The sequence below is a fragment of the Tursiops truncatus genome, chromosome X (genome assembly GCF_011762595.2).
Source record: "Tursiops truncatus isolate mTurTru1 chromosome X, mTurTru1.mat.Y, whole genome shotgun sequence".
Lineage (NCBI taxonomy): Eukaryota > Metazoa > Chordata > Mammalia > Artiodactyla > Delphinidae > Tursiops > Tursiops truncatus.
In genome coordinates, this window is record NC_047055.1 from 57,657,008 (window position 1) to 57,676,366 (window position 19,359).

At 35.0% G+C, this 19,359-nt stretch overlaps 1 protein-coding gene and 1 non-coding gene across 7 annotated transcripts in view; one reads left to right on the plus strand and one right to left on the minus strand.

The window, feature by feature from the left end:
- The window catches only part of POF1B (POF1B actin binding protein), a 102,943-nt gene that overhangs the window by 53,585 nt on the left and 29,999 nt on the right, over positions 1–19,359 (plus strand). For all 6 annotated transcript variants that reach the window (XM_033849926.2, XM_033849924.2, XM_033849925.2 and 3 more), the window contains 5 exons: positions 6,093–6,223; positions 10,840–10,867; positions 12,046–12,120; positions 17,851–17,943; positions 18,773–18,886. In XM_033849926.2, coding sequence (XP_033705817.1) covers positions 6,093–6,223; positions 10,840–10,867; positions 12,046–12,120; positions 17,851–17,943; positions 18,773–18,886 — 441 coding nt within the window. The remainder of the gene's footprint in view (positions 1–6,092; positions 6,224–10,839; positions 10,868–12,045; positions 12,121–17,850; positions 17,944–18,772; positions 18,887–19,359) is intronic.
- On the minus strand, positions 601–705 carry LOC117310523 (U6 spliceosomal RNA). Its single transcript, XR_004524667.1, has one exon. It is a non-coding gene; the product is annotated as a U6 spliceosomal RNA (small nuclear RNA).

Consider the following 19,359-nt stretch of genomic DNA (forward strand, 5'->3'; position numbering starts at 1 on the left):
TGCTCTACAGGGTCTAATGTAGTACATAGAGCACATTTAAAATGGGGCCAGCATGGGAGATAAAACCATTATCCACCCTGTGATAACTAGTTACAAAAGTCACCCCTGGGTCAGACTGCTCAGGGAAGGCAGCACGTCGTGCGCAGAATCGAGCCATGATGAACGAGGGTGTCCAGAGGCTCGACTTGCCTCCTGGGCGCGGTCTGGGGTCAGGGTGACTGTGCCGGACACCGGCCGCTGCCAGTCCCCCTGGGACCGCAGGCCAGTCCTTGGCCCCTCAGGCAGGCACTGGGTCAGCAGTCAGGGGTGGGTGGCCAGGCTTTCTCGAGGTCAACCTGCATGGCCTGCGGGAGCCACTCGCAGTACTCGGCCAGCAGGTATTTAGGGTTTTTTCTCCAAGCAGCCAGCAAGGTGTCTCACAGTTGGCTTTCTCGGCAACAAGGGCTCTCAGGAGACTGCCCTGGGCTGCAGTCTAACCCACGTCTTCAGCATCGTGCTGAGGCTAGACAACAAACAGCCCTTGTAGGAGGCCAGCTTGTGGAAGACCTGGGGAGACACCACAGGACGGGGAGAAGGCTCCGGGGCTCACATCCCGCCCATAGAAATATGGAACGCTTCATTAATTTGTGTGTCATCCTTGCGCAGGGGCCATGCTAATATTCTGTGTATCGTTCCGATTTTAGTGTATGTGCTGCCGAAGAGAAGAGAGCACTCTTTTACCATTTGATCTGTGCTTCTCTTCGTATCTCTTATGAACTGGGCAATCTATCATATAAAGTTATTTAGATACATATCTTAGCTCTTCTAAAAGACCATAAGGTCCTTGAGAGAGGAGGAGACAGTATCTTATGTCTTTTCCCCCAGTAGTGCTTAAAACTGTACCATAAGGCAGTACTTAGTAAGTTCTCAGTAAATGTGTGCTGAATGAATGAAAGCATCATGCCACTGAGACCTTTTAAATCCTGCATGTGGCTTGGGGGTATAGATTTTAGCCTTTGTGTTAAGAAAAAATGTTAGAATGTAAGATAAATTATCAATACACTGAAAGAGCTACTACATATGTGCAGTGAGTTCCTCCATTGGCTTTACTTACATAATAAAGAACTGGTTCCATTCCTTGAATAAATTACATACTAAGGAATGGCAGAATAGAGAAATGGCAGAGAGGTGGAGAAGAGACAAAAGTAGCAACAAAGATGTTTCCAAGAAGTTATGCATTAAAAAATACATATTCATTTAAAATTAATTTCATTGGGATATATCTCCTGCTTCATTACAAAAAGTACTTAGAGTGGCTTAAAAGAACAAATAAGATGTAATAGAACAGAAAAAGAAATGTCAAGGACAGTGTAAATATAATGGGGCAATAACACCAGAAGGAAAATAGAGTACACAGAAATGCAGGCCACAGAGTTCCATGTCATTAGTAAAAATGGGCTAAAAACTTGGCTCTGAGATTTCTGGAAGCCACAAGGGGGAAAAACATGATTAGTGGCAAAATTCCCATTGTTCATGAGAAAAAGCTTCATAAGTTTTCAGTAGTCACGTGTGTTATAGGAAAATATATTTTATTTTCCAGTCAGAGAGAATAATTTAAGCAGTTACAGATTAGTCACCTGGATTCATTATAAAATGACAATCCAAACCATCTACTTATTTTTAGTTGTTAGAGGAGTGGAAGAATCATCTTGTTTTATAATAACATGTCACAAGCTATACATATACACTAAAAAGGGAGCAAGGACAGCATTGACTAGGTTTCGGATAAAGTCAATTTCAGCTGCTTTTTTTAAAAAAAATATTTACTTATTTATTTATGGCTGCATTGGGTCTTCGTTGCTGCACACGGGCTTTTCTCTAGTAGCAGTGAGCAGGGGCTACTCTTCGTTGCGGAGTGCAGGCTTCTCATTCCGGTGGCTCCTCTTGTTGTGGAGCATGGGCTCTAGGCACATGGGCTTCAGTAGTTGTGGCACGTGGGCTCAGTAGTTGTGGCGCCCAGGCTTAGTTGCTCCAGGCATGAGGGATCTTCCCGGACCAGGGCTCGAACCTGTGTCTCCTGCATTGGCAAGCAGATTCCTAACCACTGTACTACCGGGGAAGCCCTTCAGTTGCCTTGTTAAAGCACCTCTTCCAATTAGTGCTTTTCCATCTATTATAGTTAACATTTAGCCCAAATTGCATCCTTTATGACAACTTCCTCATGCAACAAATGTTTACTGAGGATCTACTATACTCAGACTCTATGGTATGTGCTGGAATTAAAGAAATGTATAAAAAGAGTGTCTCTACTCTCCAGTAGCTGAGAGTCATGTAGAAAATTTATAACCATCTTCCACTCCTATCATTATTCAAATAACCAATTGTCCATATGTGTTAAGTTAAATAAAACCATTATTTATATGATGGTTTTTACATGACAGTTTAATAATTTACCTGCCCCCCTCCAAAGTAATACCTCCAGCAACTTTATAAAATAAGTACTAAATTACCTGCATTTTACAGTTGAGCAACCCGAGGTTCAGAGAGGTTAAGCAGTACATACACTTAGGCCACAACTAGGAAGCGGGCACTCCACTTTTGGCTCCAATTTCCATTCTTTCTTCATTGCAACACTTTTCTGCCTAGAGTTACTCACAGGAAATTAAATTAGGTCTTTATTTCAAGTACAGGACTGTTGTTATGAGTCAAGTCTTCATTTTAGAATTATAATTGTACAGTACATTCAATTCAGTGACAACATTTATTGAAAATCTTCTGTGTACCAGGTACTGTATAGTGCAACATTTCTTTACTAAAATATCTATGGAGATTAAAATAGCACTGAGGATTTTCAGAACCTAAAATTCTGATACTTTTTCTCCTAGGATTTCTTCTTGTGGTACAAAATAGGAAGAGACCAATTATTGCTTTTTTTTTACCTTGTTAGCTAAATGACATTGTACATAAAATGCATTTCATTTCATGGGGATTAATGCCAACTGGATTAACTATGGTTTCAATCTATCTGACAGCTATTAAACGTCCCAAATCAAAGCAAAATTAATGAAGCAGTAACCTTATTTATCTACAAGTGTCACCATATAAGGTTTGCAGGATAATAATCCTATTCTCCTATTATTAGGATATTATATTATATATATTATATAATATATATTATATAATATAATATATATTATATTAATAATAATCCTATTATCCTATTATTAGGATTATTATTAATCCTATTATCCTATCCTATTATTACAACCTATACGTTGTAAACTTTCCTTAATAGTGATGTTTTCTGTTGTCATGTAGCAAAAAGTTACTACCCAGGAGGGTCTAAGCACAGAAGACCTTATTAGTTAACATGTCCATGACCTTTTAGAGGGTTAGGCATTTATGTATAATTGCTTTTATATAATATGGCATTTTAAGCACTTTTGAATCCACTAAGCAACCATTCTAAATAGGTGAAAAATGCATACATAAGCCAGTTACCTAGTGGGGATAAATTTAATTAAGCCAGTACCCTCTACTACGAGATTACTACTAGATTGTGATTTGTGCCTTCATCACAGGCTATCCCTAGTCCTGAACAGTATTCTCAAAAATGTGTGTCACTAAGCTTGAAGGGGGCCAGGGAAGAAAATATAGATAGCTCAGCTGAAATCTGCAACTATTGTGTGTCTACTATCGGTAGGACTCTATAATCACTACCACTGAACTTTGTAAATATGGTTGGTCAAAAGTATCATCTTTGAATATCAAAGTTTATATAATGTAGATACTAACAAAAGAAATTCCACACCTGGAATCTCATAGACCACAAATAAGAAACAAAACTCCAGACTAGAAACAGGACAAGAACTTCCAAGGCAGTAGTGAGGTGAAGCCCATGGTTTTCCTTTACAAGGTACTTCCTTTCTATAGATTTTCTGAAAAATGACTGCTGCTTTGCCTCTGGTTTCACACTTAAACATTGTTGCTTGCCTTGGGTTTGTGGCAGTAATTCTAATCAGAGGCTTTTACTATCAATCAGACGCAAGGAGTTGGACTGCTTAGCCATTATTATGGTCAAATAGTGATCTGATTAAAGGTATTTGATTGATGCATGCTGAAGAATCTTTAATAATTTTTGTAATTTTTTGCGAAATATCACATTTTGTGTATCTTGGAACAACTATTCTTCAGCACAGTTTGTATTCCTGCCCTATTTTTATGTGAAAGCTAAAGCTATTATCTTAGATTGACATTCAAGATAGCTCTCATTCATCAGGCAGAAATGCTGATGTGAGGTAATTTTATTTCAAGTATCCTATCAACTCAATATTGTCACAGAGAGAAAACCTCCATCCATTAGAGCTACCATTCTGACTGAAAACATTCATGTTTCCTTGGGAGGCTCCCTGACTTGGCTTTTTCAAGTCAACAAGAACATGGTTTTGAGCCAGCTCTAAAAGAAATGTCAAAGCACACCTACAAACAGTTCCAATAAAACTAAAATCTACCGACCTGTGATTTAGTAATGAAAATATTGCTAACTGGCACGTCATAGCTTATGGTTAGGAAATTTCATTTTATTATTGAGTGTAGTCCTGTCAAAGACTTAACAGCAGAAGAGAATCTGATTTCTGTCTGTCCTCTCCCCTCCACACTTTTGAACCCAAGTGGGTTTTGGTTTTTACTGTGTTACTCAAATGTTACTGTAACTTGTGGACTGTATACAACTAAGGAGGAATATATATACAAAGGAGTGAAATTTTGTTTCTTGCTATTCTACCTTGATGGCTGTTTGGTCAAAAGAACCCATTCTTCAATTTTAATGCTCTCACCTTTTCTCTAACTGATTAAAATTTATTAACTGAATTTCAGCCATATTTTGCATGGTTTCACAATAAGAAAATCAAACTCTTGACTGTTTCAACTCCTAGCCCAGCTAACCTCCAAAATAATGCAGTTAGGGGCAGTGTAATTCCTAAGTTGCTGAGAAAACAAACACAAGAGGTCTTCTGGGAGGCAATATTGTGTAGTGGTTACAAGAGAACATTACCTCATTTAATCTTTACGTCAAGTTCATAGCACAATGGCTGGCACATAGTAAGAGCTAAATAAATATTAGTTATTGTTATCATTTCTCAAAATAAAATCACCTCCCTTTGGTAACTATTTTTTTTTCCTTTGGTAACTTTTAACACCTCTTTTTATCTATGAACACAGACACGAGGCTGATGCAAATCGTTCCCCGTCCTGGGCTCTGTGACTCTTTATTTGGGTGCCACACTGAAATCACAAGAGCAAGAGTTTTAGTAATGGCACAAATTACTAATGTGGGCAAAGAATTGTATACCCAACATGTTAACTAGTGTACAGTGCAATGACAGGAGAATATTTGTGCAAAAATAAAAAAAGGAATAAATACTTTAAGATAATTTGAAACTATAAAATTACTCTGTCAAATTAAACTGGAAGGAAAAAAAAAACTCCATGGTTTTCACAGCGTTATGAGGGCATTATAATTGGCTAAGAGAGAAAAATAGGCAAAATACTAAGTGTATCAAATTACTTGTGTGCAGATTCTAACAGGGAGCTCAGTACTTGAATGTCCTTGGCTAAAGAAATGCCCTTTTCTACTTGGGAAAGTTAATGGTTTTGGAAGGAACACATATAGAGAGGTGAGGCAGGAAGGCGTTATCTACCTGGCTAGCTATAGCAATGAGATAACCTGAGGATCAGTGGAATGACACTGACAGATGGATAAGCCATGTGATGATAATGAGCAACTCAGAGATTTTGATTTACTTGTTTTACTTTTCATTTAAGCATCTATATTCAAGAATTTTTATGTAAATTATTCAAGGTTTGCATTCATTAGATCACTTAGGCTTGAGTGAAATGAAACTGAAAATGCCATTACAATGTTGCTTTTCCTTTAAATTCCTCCCATATTGAAAAATGTATACATCAGCTACAAAGAAAATTTAGTGGCTTCATTTATGTGATGACTTTGTGATGAGTTACTTGTATTAATAGGTTATTTCACTTTTTTCATTTCACAGCAAAATATCTGTGAACTTAATATTGTTTATAATTGTGATTGATATTTTCTTCAGGTGATAATTCAGGATGATGGCCCTGAAAAATTGGACCCCAAGTATTTTGGAGAGTTGCTTGCTGATCTATGCCGTAAAAATACAAATCTATATCACTGCTTATTAGAACATTTGCAGAGAATTGGAGGAAGGTACTGTAAATATATCATTTGCTTGGCGTTGTAGCTTTCAAACATTTTACAATACCCTGGTATTTTTTAATAGACTTTATTTTTTAGAGCAATTTTAGGTTTACAGCAAAACTTGAGTACTTTTAATGGGGAAACAGGCAACTGTATGAGCAGATCTGAGGAAATATCTCATTTTAAGAGTTAATGTACTTAATGAAAATCATTGAAGATATCTTACCAGCTATTTTGGGGTCAGTAAAGAATTACGTGGATCTTCTTTTCTAACGTACTTTGATGAAAAATGCAACCACTTAGACAAGGAGCTCCAAAAATGTGTGGCATACGATGACTTGTTTTAAGATATTACACTGATGATATAAGATACAGTCCCATTGCCAACACACTACTGTTTATCTTCCATTGATGTGTGCTCAACATATGAAGACCAGAGTTTAATATACATTTAGGGTTGTGTATTATTATAAATGTCATGTATTATTTTAATATTATATATTACATATAATGTATGAAATATAAATTATACAAATATCTATTTATAAGTTAATGTAAATATGTATATTATACAATAATATTATATAATAATATATAATACTTATTTAAATATATAAACATAAACAATTTATCAACTATTCATGTGTAGATGAGAGCACATTATGTCATGAAATGAATTTCATAAGCTATACTCCAAAAGTTGCCTTCTACTACATAGTCACATCATATATGTGGTCATCTGTCAGGCAAAATTTAGGAAAGCTCCATAAACTCAGAAAAATCTGGAGGTTAAAGGAAAGTCAGTATAAACTTCACCAACTAGATTCTTCTACTTCTCAGAGATCTTTAATCTCTTCTCTCTTTTCTCTCTGCTTATTACAATTCTGTTTATTAGCTCCCTCCTCCCCAACTTTTCTTGCTTTCTTATTCATGATTGCAACCATTCTCTTAGCATCACCCTCAACTGCCTTGCCTCTTTATCATATTGTCCCTGCCACTTAGCAAAATCCCAACTCTGGATCAGTCTAGCTCTCTGCTTTATCTATTGTTTTCTTTTTTTCCTCTATCCAGTACTCACTGCCCACTACCCCTAGAATTCAGACACTACCCCCCGAGGGCTGTTTCATTTACCCTGGTTTCCTTGGTGCCTAGTGTGGTGACTGATTTAGTGTGGTGCTTAATAAATATTTGTTGAATGAATGAATGAATGCCTTCTTTATGCTACATCCATGCAGTTGAGCACAGAGAAAAGCGCATGGTAATTATTAACGCATGGTTTCCATCTTCAGCTAGGCCTTTATCAGTGTTTTATACTAATCAATATCCTCTCCCCTTATCCAAACAACTATTTCACACATTCATTCATTTGCATAATGTCACTACCTTAAAATCTTTCCCCTCATTCTGAGTACTCTATTATGTATTGAGTGTCCACTCTTGTGCCAGACACTGTGCTAAGTGCTTTTTGAATATTATCTAATTTGTACAGTAACCATAGAAAGTTTCAAATGGACACCCAAAGAGAATAAGTTATTAAGATCACATAGCTACTAAGTGCTTGAGATGGATTCAAACAGTTTTGAGTACTCTTATACCTATAAGCCATGACTCAGCTTTTCTGCAAAGCCTTCTCTAGATACTGTTTTGTCTAGATGTTCCTCTTCTGTGTATTAATCATGTCTTGTGAATATTTCTGTTAAAGTATCACATGGTAAAATCAAGAGCATATAGAGACATATATTCTTAAGTACGCTGATTGTAGATGCAGGGTTCATACCCTGGGTTCATGTCCCAGCTTTTGTTACATACTAGATGTGTAATATCAGGCAACCTGTTTAACCTCTCTGTACCTCAGTTTCTTCATCTGTGAAATAGGGATTATAATAATGCTTATTTCATAGATTTGTTATAAGCAATAAATGATTTATTTAAGACATGTACTTACAAGCAGCAGGAGCATCATGTGAAATGCAGGTCTGGAAACAGACCTGTAGAATCAAAAACTCTGGGGTAAGGCCAAGCAGCAAGCCCTCTGGAGGATTCTGATACATGTTAAAGTATGAGAACCACTGACCTAAGGCCACAAAAGTGGCAAATCTGGGACTAGAACCTATGGGAGAACCTTTTTACCTTAGGCAAATCACTTAACCTTTCATACTAGATATGTGTCTCTAAATTATTTAACATATTGCAGACACATTAAAGAAATTATCAATTTTTGAATCATCAAATTTGAAAACGTTGGAGGACTTAGACCAATTTTACATTGCTCAAATTTTGCCTTAGATCACTTATGTTTGTGTCACGTACAGGACAAGATAATATTTGTGTTTGGATTGCTGAAATCCAGTTCAGAGCACATGGCCTTGACAAAGTCGCTACTCAATAAAGGTTTATAGAATGAGAGTTAAATATATTCCAAATGTATTAGTCTCATACTAATTAGAAGTAGACAAAGTAATTGAGCAAGGGAAGTTAAATTGTTTTATAATGACCAACCAGGTAGAGATGTAATCTGGGGTTTTGAAATAACTCCCTGTCATTGAGGGTTTTGATAAATGTATATGGGTGACCTAAATGTGTAATTAAGCACTGAAAAACATTGAGTTTAATTTCTAGAGTAGCTAAAAATACTAAAAAGAAAATAGAAAGCTGGGGTCTCCACATTAGTAAACACTCCAGAGTGGAGAGGGTCTCATAAAATTTTGGTGCTTAAGAGTTTTTGTTTGTCAGAAGGTTGTCAGTTTCTTTCTCTTCATTCCACCCGCCTTTTATTTCTTCTTTTGTTTTTTTCCTTATTACATTCCTTCCTTCCTAGGAGGTGAGATGACATAGTGAGTGCCTCTCTTTTTTTTTTTCTGCCCACTGTAATTATAGTCACCATCACCTTGTACTGAATAGAGATATAATCCACAATGGTCTTTCCACCTCCCGCCTCTGCTCTCTTTGTTTCCACTCTCTCTCTCTCTCCCACCCCTTTGTCTCCACTTTTCTTCTCTTTCTAAATTGCAATTCAGCAATAAGTAGACTGGAAGGTCAGAATTAAGAAAGGTTGTCTTATGAAACCATTTTGGTTACATTTGTAAATTCCAGTATTAAGTGCTGTTGATTGCTCCTTGTTTGTTTCTTTGTTTTGTTTTCTTATTTGTAGAAAGAAGTAAGTGGCTAGGGACATGTGTACTAGGTTGGCATTGGAATTGGGATTTTAAACATAAAAGGTCTATTAATATTGTGATAATAATTCCAGTTAACAGTAATGCAAGACTACTATACCTGCATTGTGAGTCATATTTTAACTTCTTTTAGCTTCCAATATATGCATGCAGTTACTTCAGTAACACACTAAAAAAGTAGAAGATACTTCATTTTTTTTCGCTAGGGCCTCCCCAAAATTTATATTTTGAGCAACCCAGGAAATACCACATACATACATACAGACAATTGCACATATGCAGTCATGCCTCAGGAAATGAAATCTTCAGTTCTCATTCTCCACATTAGCTTGTGTATTTCTATAAATGCATGCGAGAGGTTTCGCACAGTGAGTGACCCACTTATCTCTGTAAGCAATATATTACTCATAAGCACTTACTTAGAAGGTAAAGGTAGGAGCTAATGTACTAGCTTATATCTCTAAAATATGTTTCTGTTGTACCTGACGATATGGCAGTCATATATCTATGATTTCCTAAGATAGTCTTACTTTAACATACTTTGTCTTGCTGTCAGAACATGTGTACAGTTTTTTGTTTGTTTGTTTGAGAAGTATGTTCATCGTATGTATTTTGGACCCAATTTTTCCACGAAGTGCAGGGGGAACAAGTAGGCAAAAATAAAGGCATATCTGTTGCCACTGGCAACGCTAGAACTGTATCCTTCCCAGCTTTCACCATTCCCCAAAGGAGCCAGTGCCGGACTGGTATAACCACTAACAATTCGCTTGCAGCATTTGCCTACCTAACATGGCTTCACAAAGGGCCTTCCAACCCTCATGGACAAACCTTCATTTTGATGCTGGAAATTCTACTTTCCCACTAGAATTTTGGTGATGTTGCTTAAGGCTATGTCCCTATGTAAACATTCCAATATCCTTTTAAGCTTTGTCATTGCTATACATACTGTAGTGTAGATTGAATGATTAGTGTAGATTGCGAAGTCTTACAAGTTTTGGTTTTGACTAAAAGGGTATGAATAACTTAAAGACACTGTAGGGAGAAGCTGGAATCAGCATTAAAAGGGAGCAATACAAGGAGAAAAATAAGGTGGAAATAGAAAATGACTTATTGTTATTTGTTCACTCAGATAGTATTTTTTGCCAAACTGAAGACTTCTACATCTAGTCACAAATAAACTGGTGTTAATGAATGGTAGTAATTCTGAATATTATATTGGCTTGTTATTTGGATGTTGTTCATTTTTAATAGATTAGCTAATTCCAGGAAAATTAACTTTATTTTTGTCAAGTGCCATTTTAGTTAGCTTTAAATTTTTCATTAGGATTATAAATTTCACTTGATATGTTATATATCAAAAAGTAAGGTAAAATATTTAGAACACTAACATTTATATATGATCAATGTATATATTTTCCTAAGGTTGTCTGTTTCTTTTTTTCATTCTTGCAGCAAACAGGACTTTGAGTCTACAGATGAGGTAAGTGCAAAAAGAGTTGAAAATCAAATACAGTTGATAACAAAGCAGATAACAAAGCAGATACTTGCATTAATAATATTGTTTTTAGTTTGGTATTTTTATTAGACTGGAAACAGGTTAGTGAAAGAAATAATGATCCTTTTGCCTTTAAAATGATATAACCATTTATATCTTTGTAATGGCTTTAAAGGTGATAATTGTAAAAGTAATAATCATTCACACAAAAAATGTTTTATCAGCTGTCACCTTATGATTTAGCTTGTCTTTGCTTATGAGAACATTTAAAAGTTCATTGACTACATACTCTGTTTTACAAAACTGAAATCTACGTTAACTAATTAAATAGCAAATTTAGTTTTAATGTATTTCGAAAACTTGTATGTCCCATGCCAAATAGCCAGCAACTTGAAGTAAATATTTTCAAGTATCAATTCTAAATATTATGTATATACATTTTGGTAATAGTTACTTTTAATGGAATAAGTCATCAAATAGAGAAAGAACTGATTTCAAAGTAACAATCACAATGGCTTCTTTTATGTTAATTTTCATCTTTATTTCCAAAGTATTGACGTACTGCATTTGTTACAATAATTCAGTAAGCCCTAAATTGTCTTTATGAAGTACTGAATTCAATTCAGCTTCTCACTTAAAATTTGTTGAAGCTTCTTAATGTTGCTGTGGCAACATCATAATCTTTCAAAAGTCACCACAGCTCTATGCAAATTCTCAGTAAACCTTTAATTTTATTTTATTTACTCAAATTTTCATTATTTAAAAAATCAGCCTTTAAAGTGTCATATCTACCACCCAACTAAACTTCCAGTTGTTAAAAAATACACGGAAATAAAGTGGTAATGGGATTTAAGTGACTACCCTTTTGTTTTTAAGTTGCTCTTTTTAAAAAATAGAAATGGGACATCTGATTGATTGCCCCAAACTTCCCCCTAAACTTCCTGTAATTCAGGGTTCTTTCCATGGTGTATGTAGTACAATGATTTTTTTAAAAAGTAAGAACTGATAATGCTAGAAGTAAAGTTTGTGGCAACTATTACCCAGAAAGTGAAGTAATCTTCTGATATCCATAAAAACACGTCCCTCTCTACAAAAGTCTGCTGACCCTCTGATTAAAACACTAAAATGTATCTGTTGAAAGATAAGCCTCTCTTTTCTTACAGTCAGAAGACACTGAATCGTTGATTCCTAAAGGATTGTCAGAATTTACAAAACAGCAAATTCGCTATATTCTGCAGGTGAGATGGGGTCAAGAGTGGCTGTGAAGGCAACACTAACAAACCACTAGCCCAGGATGTTTCCTTTAATTAAGGACAGAAAGTCCCAAATAAAATTCCTATTTCACAAGAGTTGATTGCATTTTGATTAAACAAGGGTTGCATTATAGTTTGGTCAGACTATCAAACACTAGTATTGAATGACTAGCATTCAGGAAATCATTATAGAAATATTCCGGGCTGTGGAATGCCCTTATTCTCTCCTCACTGCTGTAGCACAACCTGACTCTAACTTATAGGATTTGCCCTCCTCTTCTCCATTCTACTTTCTATACCTCCCTACCCTACCCCTGGCAGATGGAAAGGCCAATGACTTGATTTTCCAGAATTGTGGAATGCTAGAGACCACTGCAGCAGTAAATTCCCCTACACTGAAGGGAGAGACAGACCAAGACAGATCAAGATAGGTGCTAAAGAAATAAGGCTAAAATGAAGAGTACATGTGTTTGCAAGAAAGGATTCTAAAGATACTCTAGTTTTGTCTAGTGAGGCAAATTTCTAAGTTTGATATTTGGTCTCAAATCTTTGTTGATCATCCAGATATTGGACCTGACATCTTATCTGTGAAACTTAAATGAAATATTTTTAGTGGCACACAGTCTGTATTATAAAGAGACAGTGGTATGGGGAACACATATGCTCTGCAGAACCTGAATCTTGGATACATCCTTGATATTATTTCTGGTGGCAGGATGTCCATCCAAAGTGCATTCAAGGCCTATTTCCTCAAAAAACTCTGAGAATGTTTGCATCTAAGTTCCTGAGAAACATTAGTCTGTAGTTTTCTTGTATTTGCTTTGATTTTGGTGTCAGGATAATCTAGCATCATGAAATGAATTGGTAAATGTCTCTTCCTTTTCTGTTTTCTGGAAGAAAATGTATAGACATAGTGTTAACTCTTCGTTAAACATTTGGTATAATCCTTCAGTGAAAATATCTGGGCATGGATATATATTTTTCAGCAGTTTAAAAAAATTCTAAATTCAATTCCTTAGTAGTTACAGGTCTAGTCAAATGATCTGTTTCGTGTTGGGTGAGTTGTGGTAATCTGTGTTTTTCAAGGAAGTAGTCAATTTCAACTAAATTATCAAATTTATATGTGCGTAACTATTCACAATATTCCCTTATTATCCTTTTGATGTCTGTGGGGTCTGTATTACTCTTCCCTATTTAACTCCTGACACTAGTGATTTGTGTCTTCTTTCTTTTTTTGTTGTCAGTCTTGTTGGAGGTTTATCAATTTTATTGATTTTTTTCAAAGAACTATATTTTAGTTTATTGATCTCTATTGTTTTCCTGTTTACACTTCCATTGATTTTTTTTCTCGTCTGTATTATTTCCTTCCTTTGCTTGCTTTTGGTTTATTTTGATCTTCTTTGTCTAGTTTCTTGATATAGAAAGTTAGATTATTGATTTCACACCTTTTCTATTTTCTAATGTAAGCATTTAGTGCTATAAATATCCTCTCAGCATGGCTTTAGTTGTGTCCCACAAGTTATGATATGTATTTTCATTTTCTTTCAGTTTTATATATTTTTATTTCCCTTTAGACTTCTGCTTTGACTGGTGGATTATTTAGAAGTGTATTGTTTACTTTCTAAGTGTTTAGAGATTTTCCTATTGTCTTTCTGTTATTCATTTCTAGTTTGATTCCACTGTGGGCAGAAAATATACTCCATATGAGATTAATTTTTTTGAAATGGCTAAGTTTGATAGTCAAGGATATGATCTATTTTGGTATATGTTCCATGGGTATATGAAAGGAATGTGCATCTGTTGTTGGATGAAGTATTCTATAAATGCTGATTAGATCCTTTGGTTGATGGTATTGTTGAATTATTGTATTATGTATTCTTGCTCATTTTCTTCTAAGCAGTACTATCAGTTGCCGAGAGAGGGGTATAAAAGTCTTCAGTTATATCTATGGGTTTGTCTATTTCTCCTTTCAGTTCTATCAGTTTTTGTTTGATACATTTTGTAGCTCTGTTGTCTGGTGCATAAACATTTAGGATTGCTATGTCTTCTTGGTGGACTGACTCTTATTATGTAATGTCCCTCTGTGTTCCTGGTAATTTTCTTTGCTCTGAAGTTATTTTTATCTAATATCAATAGCACTCCTTTCTTTTGATTAATGTTTGCATGGTATATCTTTTTTCCCAACTTTTAAATTTCATTATGTATATTTTAATTTTCATTATCTTTGAAATGAATTTCTTATAGAAAACACATAGTGAGGTCATGTTTTTTCTTATCATTCTGTCAATCTGTCTTTTAACTGGTGTATTTAGACCAAGTTGTAATTATTGATATGTTAGGGCTAGATCTGCCATTGTGTTTTCTGTTTGTTCTGTTTTTTGTTTCTGTTTTCTTTGTCTTGCTTTCATGTGGATTACTTGAATATGTTTTAGAATTCCATTTTGATTTACCTCTAGTGCTTCTGAGTGTATCACGTAGTATAGCTTTTTTAGGGGTTGCTCTAAGTATTACATTATATACCCATAACTTATCCCCGTGTATTGGTGTCAACATTTTATCAGTTTCAGTGAACTGCAGAAAATTTTGCTTCTTTTATCTTTCTTTAACCTCCACATTTATAATTTTTAAAATATTTCCTCTACAGGCATTGAGAGCCACATCACACAGTGTTATATATATATATATATATATATATATTTTGCTTCAATCTTCAAATATAATTTAGAAAATTCAAAAGGAGAAGGAAAGCCTACTGTATTTACCTATATTTTTGCTTATTGTGTTACTTCTTCCTTCTTGATATTCCAAATTTCTTCTTTTATCATTTTCTTTTTCTTCAGAGAACTTCCTTCAGCCATTTTTTTAAGGGTAGGTCTGCTAGTGAAAAATTCTTTTTCTTTTCCTCTGAAAATGTGATTTTCCCTTCATTCCTAAAGGTTGTTTTCATTGCATACAGAATTTGTAGTTGACAATTCTTTTCATTCATCACTTTAAAAATGTATGCCACTTCCTTCTGGCCTCTATGATTTTTCATGAGAAATCGGCTGTCATTTGAATTGCTATTCCCAATAGTTAAGGTTTCTTTTGCTGCTTTTAAGATTTTAAATTTATCTTCAGTTTTAAGAAGTTTGCCTCATATGTCCAGGCATGGATTTCTTTGGGTCTATCCTGTTTAGGGTTTGCTCAACTTCTTAAATCTGTGTATTTTTTTTGCTAATTTGGGGAAGTTTACAGCCATTATTTCTTCATATACTTTTTCAGCTCCCCCCTCTTTCTTTTTTCCTTCTAGGATTCTGATGACATGAATGTTAGATATATGTCATACTCCCACTGGACACTGAGGCTCTGTTCAATTTTTTTCCAACCTATTTTCTCTCTGATGTTCAGAACTCAGTATTTTCTATTGTTCTGTCTTCAAGTTCACTGATTCTTTGCTCTATGCTTTCCTTTCTGCTTTTTAGTCCATCCACTGAGGTTTTTGTTTTTGTTTTGCTTTTTAATTATTGAGTTTTCAGTTCTAAAATTTTCATTTAGTTACTCTTTATAGCTTCTGTTTGTTTTCTGAGATTTTCTGTTTTGTTGCTGAGACTTTCTATTTTTTATTTGTTTTAAATCTTTGCAATTTCTTGTTGAAACTTTTTTTAATTTGGTGTGTTTTTTAAATTAATTTTTATTAGAGTATCTTTGCTTTACAATGTTGTGTTAGTTTCTTGCTGTACAGCAAAGTGAATCAGTCTTACATACACATATATCCCTTCTTTTTTAGATTTCCTTCCCATTTAGGTCACCACAGAGCACTGAGTAGAGTTCCCTGTGCTACACAGTAGGCTCTCATTCGTTATCTATTTTACACATAGTAGTGTATTTATGTCAGTCCCAATCTCTCAGTTCATCCCACCCCTCCCTTCCCCTCTTGGTAACCATAAGTTTGTTCTCTACATCTGTGACTCTATTTCTACTTTGCAAATAAGTTCTTCTCTACCATTTTTCTAGATTCCACATATAAGTGATATTATGTGATATTTGTTTTTCTCTTTTTGACTTACTTCACTCTGCATGACTGTTTCTAGATCCATCCACGTCTCTGCAAATGGCACTATTTTGTTCCTTTTTATGACTGAGTAATATTCCTTTGTATATATGTGCCACATCTTCTTTATCCATTCCTCTGTTGATGGACATTTAGTCACTTTGAAACCTTTTTAAAATGGCTGCCTTAAAATCCTTATCAGATAATTCTAACTTTTCTGATATCTTGATGTTGGCATGTATTAACCCTTTTTTCTTACCAAGTTGAGATTTCCTGGTTCTTAGAATAAGTGACTTTTTTAAAATTGAAACCTGGACATTTTGGGTACTGTTTTCTGACTTTGGATCTTATTCACATCTTCTGTTTTAGCAGACCTCCTCTGATACTGAGCAACAGGGGAAGTAGGGGCATGACTTGTTACTGCCACGTGGGGGTGGAAGTCCAGGTTCCCCATTCTGCCTCTGTTGACACAGGTTGGGGGAGTAGCTCTTTGTTCTTCCTTGGCAGGTGTAGGAAGTGTGGCTCTCTACTAGGCTTCCACTGAAAACACCCTGGTTTGGATGGGGAGGTGTGTTGTGTTACTGTTCCCTTGTTGGCCTCTACTGACACTGCAATGTGAGTGGCCTCATTTCTGTTGGGCAATGATGAAAGTCTTGACACTTCACTAAGAATTCTCTGACATCACCCAAGCAGGGAGGTTGAGAGAGAGAGTCTACATTCCCTTCTTGGCTTTTGATGGTTTGGGTGGGCGTAGAATAGAGTTGCAGGTTTTTTCTGTGGTGTTTGGCTGGAGTAGACTGGTTATTATCTAAATGCTATCTGCCTTGCTAGGCTGCCCTTTTCATGGTACTTTGGGTAGAAAGAGCAGGCTTTTCTAGGGACTTTTGTTGTCTGTATCCACTGGTGTTTCTTTGTTATTGGTTTGCCCAATACCACTCATATATGAAGCAAAAAGAAAACCCAGGAAATCACTTCCGTATTATTCCTTAGCTCCCAATGTTCTCAACCAGACTTCATTCTTCTTTTTTAACTTTCAGAGTCTTTTTATGTTTGTTTTATACATAAAGTGCAGGGGTTTTAGTTAGACTTAGCAGGAAAAATAGAGAAAAGTATTTCTGCTCCATCTTTTCAGAAACAGAAGTTGCCTGTTTTCAAAACCACTTTTCTTTGAAGAAATGAGTTTAATCTAGTTAAAGGGTTTTTCTCCCTCTTTAAATTTTGAGACATTTCTATACTTCAAGGTTAAACTTAATTTGTATTAGATTCTTCTCAACTCAGGCAAAATCTATGCATTTGACAACACACTTAGGGAGATGCAATTTATTACTTGAAGGTTGACTGTCTCATCTTTTCTAATCTTTAAATAGAGAAGAAAAGTAAATTTAAGAATTTGATGATACATTTCTGTCATGAGAAAGATGATACTTTATCATGGAAAAAATAAGAGACCCTTGTTTTAATAGCATAGCTATGATCTCTTCAGGTACTCTTCAGGGATATTGCTTGGATTACTAATGCATGTTATTGACCAAATGCCCTGCATCACTATTCTAATATTGCCATATCAAAAATGAAACTGTTAATAAGTTTGCTTGTAGGAATAGAAAAAATAAGATTATTATTACTTATACTGCCTATTTTTAAATGCTAGTAAAAATAAACCATCAATAATTTTCTTCCTCCAGATGAGGGGTATGTCTGATAAATCACTCCGGCTAGTGCTGTCCACATTCAGCAACATACGGGAGGAGCTTGGAAATCTTCAGAATGACTTGACAGTAACATTTATTTTGATTTTTCTTTCCAAATCTTTTCTAGATCCTAGCTTCATAACATAGAAATCAAAGCATTCAGTATACCTTTTTAAAATTTAATACAACACAACAACATTGTGCTCACCCAGATATAGTTATTTTCCTGAAATAGTTAATTGGGGTTGGGAGAGAGGAGTAAAGAATTATCCAATGTGAAAATGAAAGTTGGGTGAACACTTACTACTTAGTTTACCGCTAAGGTAATTTAATGCTTAAAACCAGGGAGTAGTTTGTGAAATTACAATAATCTGACTCTGATTCATAATTTCCCCTTTTCTGTAATAATAAAGCATACTTTGAATTTATTTGAATACTTGAAAACTTCTTTCTCTAAGAACTTAACATTTTCTATTTTAATTGGTGCTCTTCATGACATCAGCTAGATACATTCAGAATACTTTCCATACAATGAATAACTCCTTGGGGACTTTGGAGTGGGCTTTCTTGTTTCTGGGTTCTGATGAACACATTTAGACCTTAATTTGAAAATTCACCACCTGCTGGGATTAACAAGGGTCTTTGTAGATTGAAGAAAAACATTAAAATAATTCAAAAGGTTCTGCTTCATTGTACTTACAATTAGTCAATTCATCAAAATGTCCATTGATGCAGGTTTTTAAATTTTCAATCCTTTGTATCCCATAGTTTGATTAACTTTTAAGAATTCCGTTTTATTAAACAATTACAAATGAAACAAGTGCTTATTTAAACCTTCCAATGTAAACAGGTCTTTGTATTACATAACTGTTGACAGGATTCTGTAATTCTGAGTCATAAATAATTTTGCTTCTAGTCACTGGAAAATGACAAGATAAGACTTGAGAAAGACTTGGCATTCAAAGAAACTCAAATAAAAGAGTATGAAGAACTCTTAGCATCAGTGAGAGCAAATAATCGCCAGCAGCAGGTAAGTTGACATTTTCTTTGATAATAAATTTGATAGTTTTTCATATGCACAATTACTAGCACATTGGAGTTATGAGATATAATCCAGAAAATTAAATATGATGGAACAATTTGTTCATATGGGAATTGAGTGGCTTTAGGTATTTCCAAATACTGAAGCCCTCTCAGAAAAATAGATAACCCCAAGTATTTTAGATATAAAGTATATACTATCCACAATTATCTGTTTTGTTGGGTGACAAAAATTGTATAAATATTGAAAATCTAAGTTCACTCGTTCATTTAATCTACTAATGTGTCAATAAAAAAGTTTTTGTAGATCTTAACACATGTTTGTGCAATGAATAACTGAATGAATGAACTCTAGAAGATTTCTCCAGATACCTGAGCAGAGAGGATTCTTAGGAAATCGTAATGAGTCTCTGAGGCCAGTCCATTCTTAAAATTCATTCCCATGACAGTCCCAAATTTGGC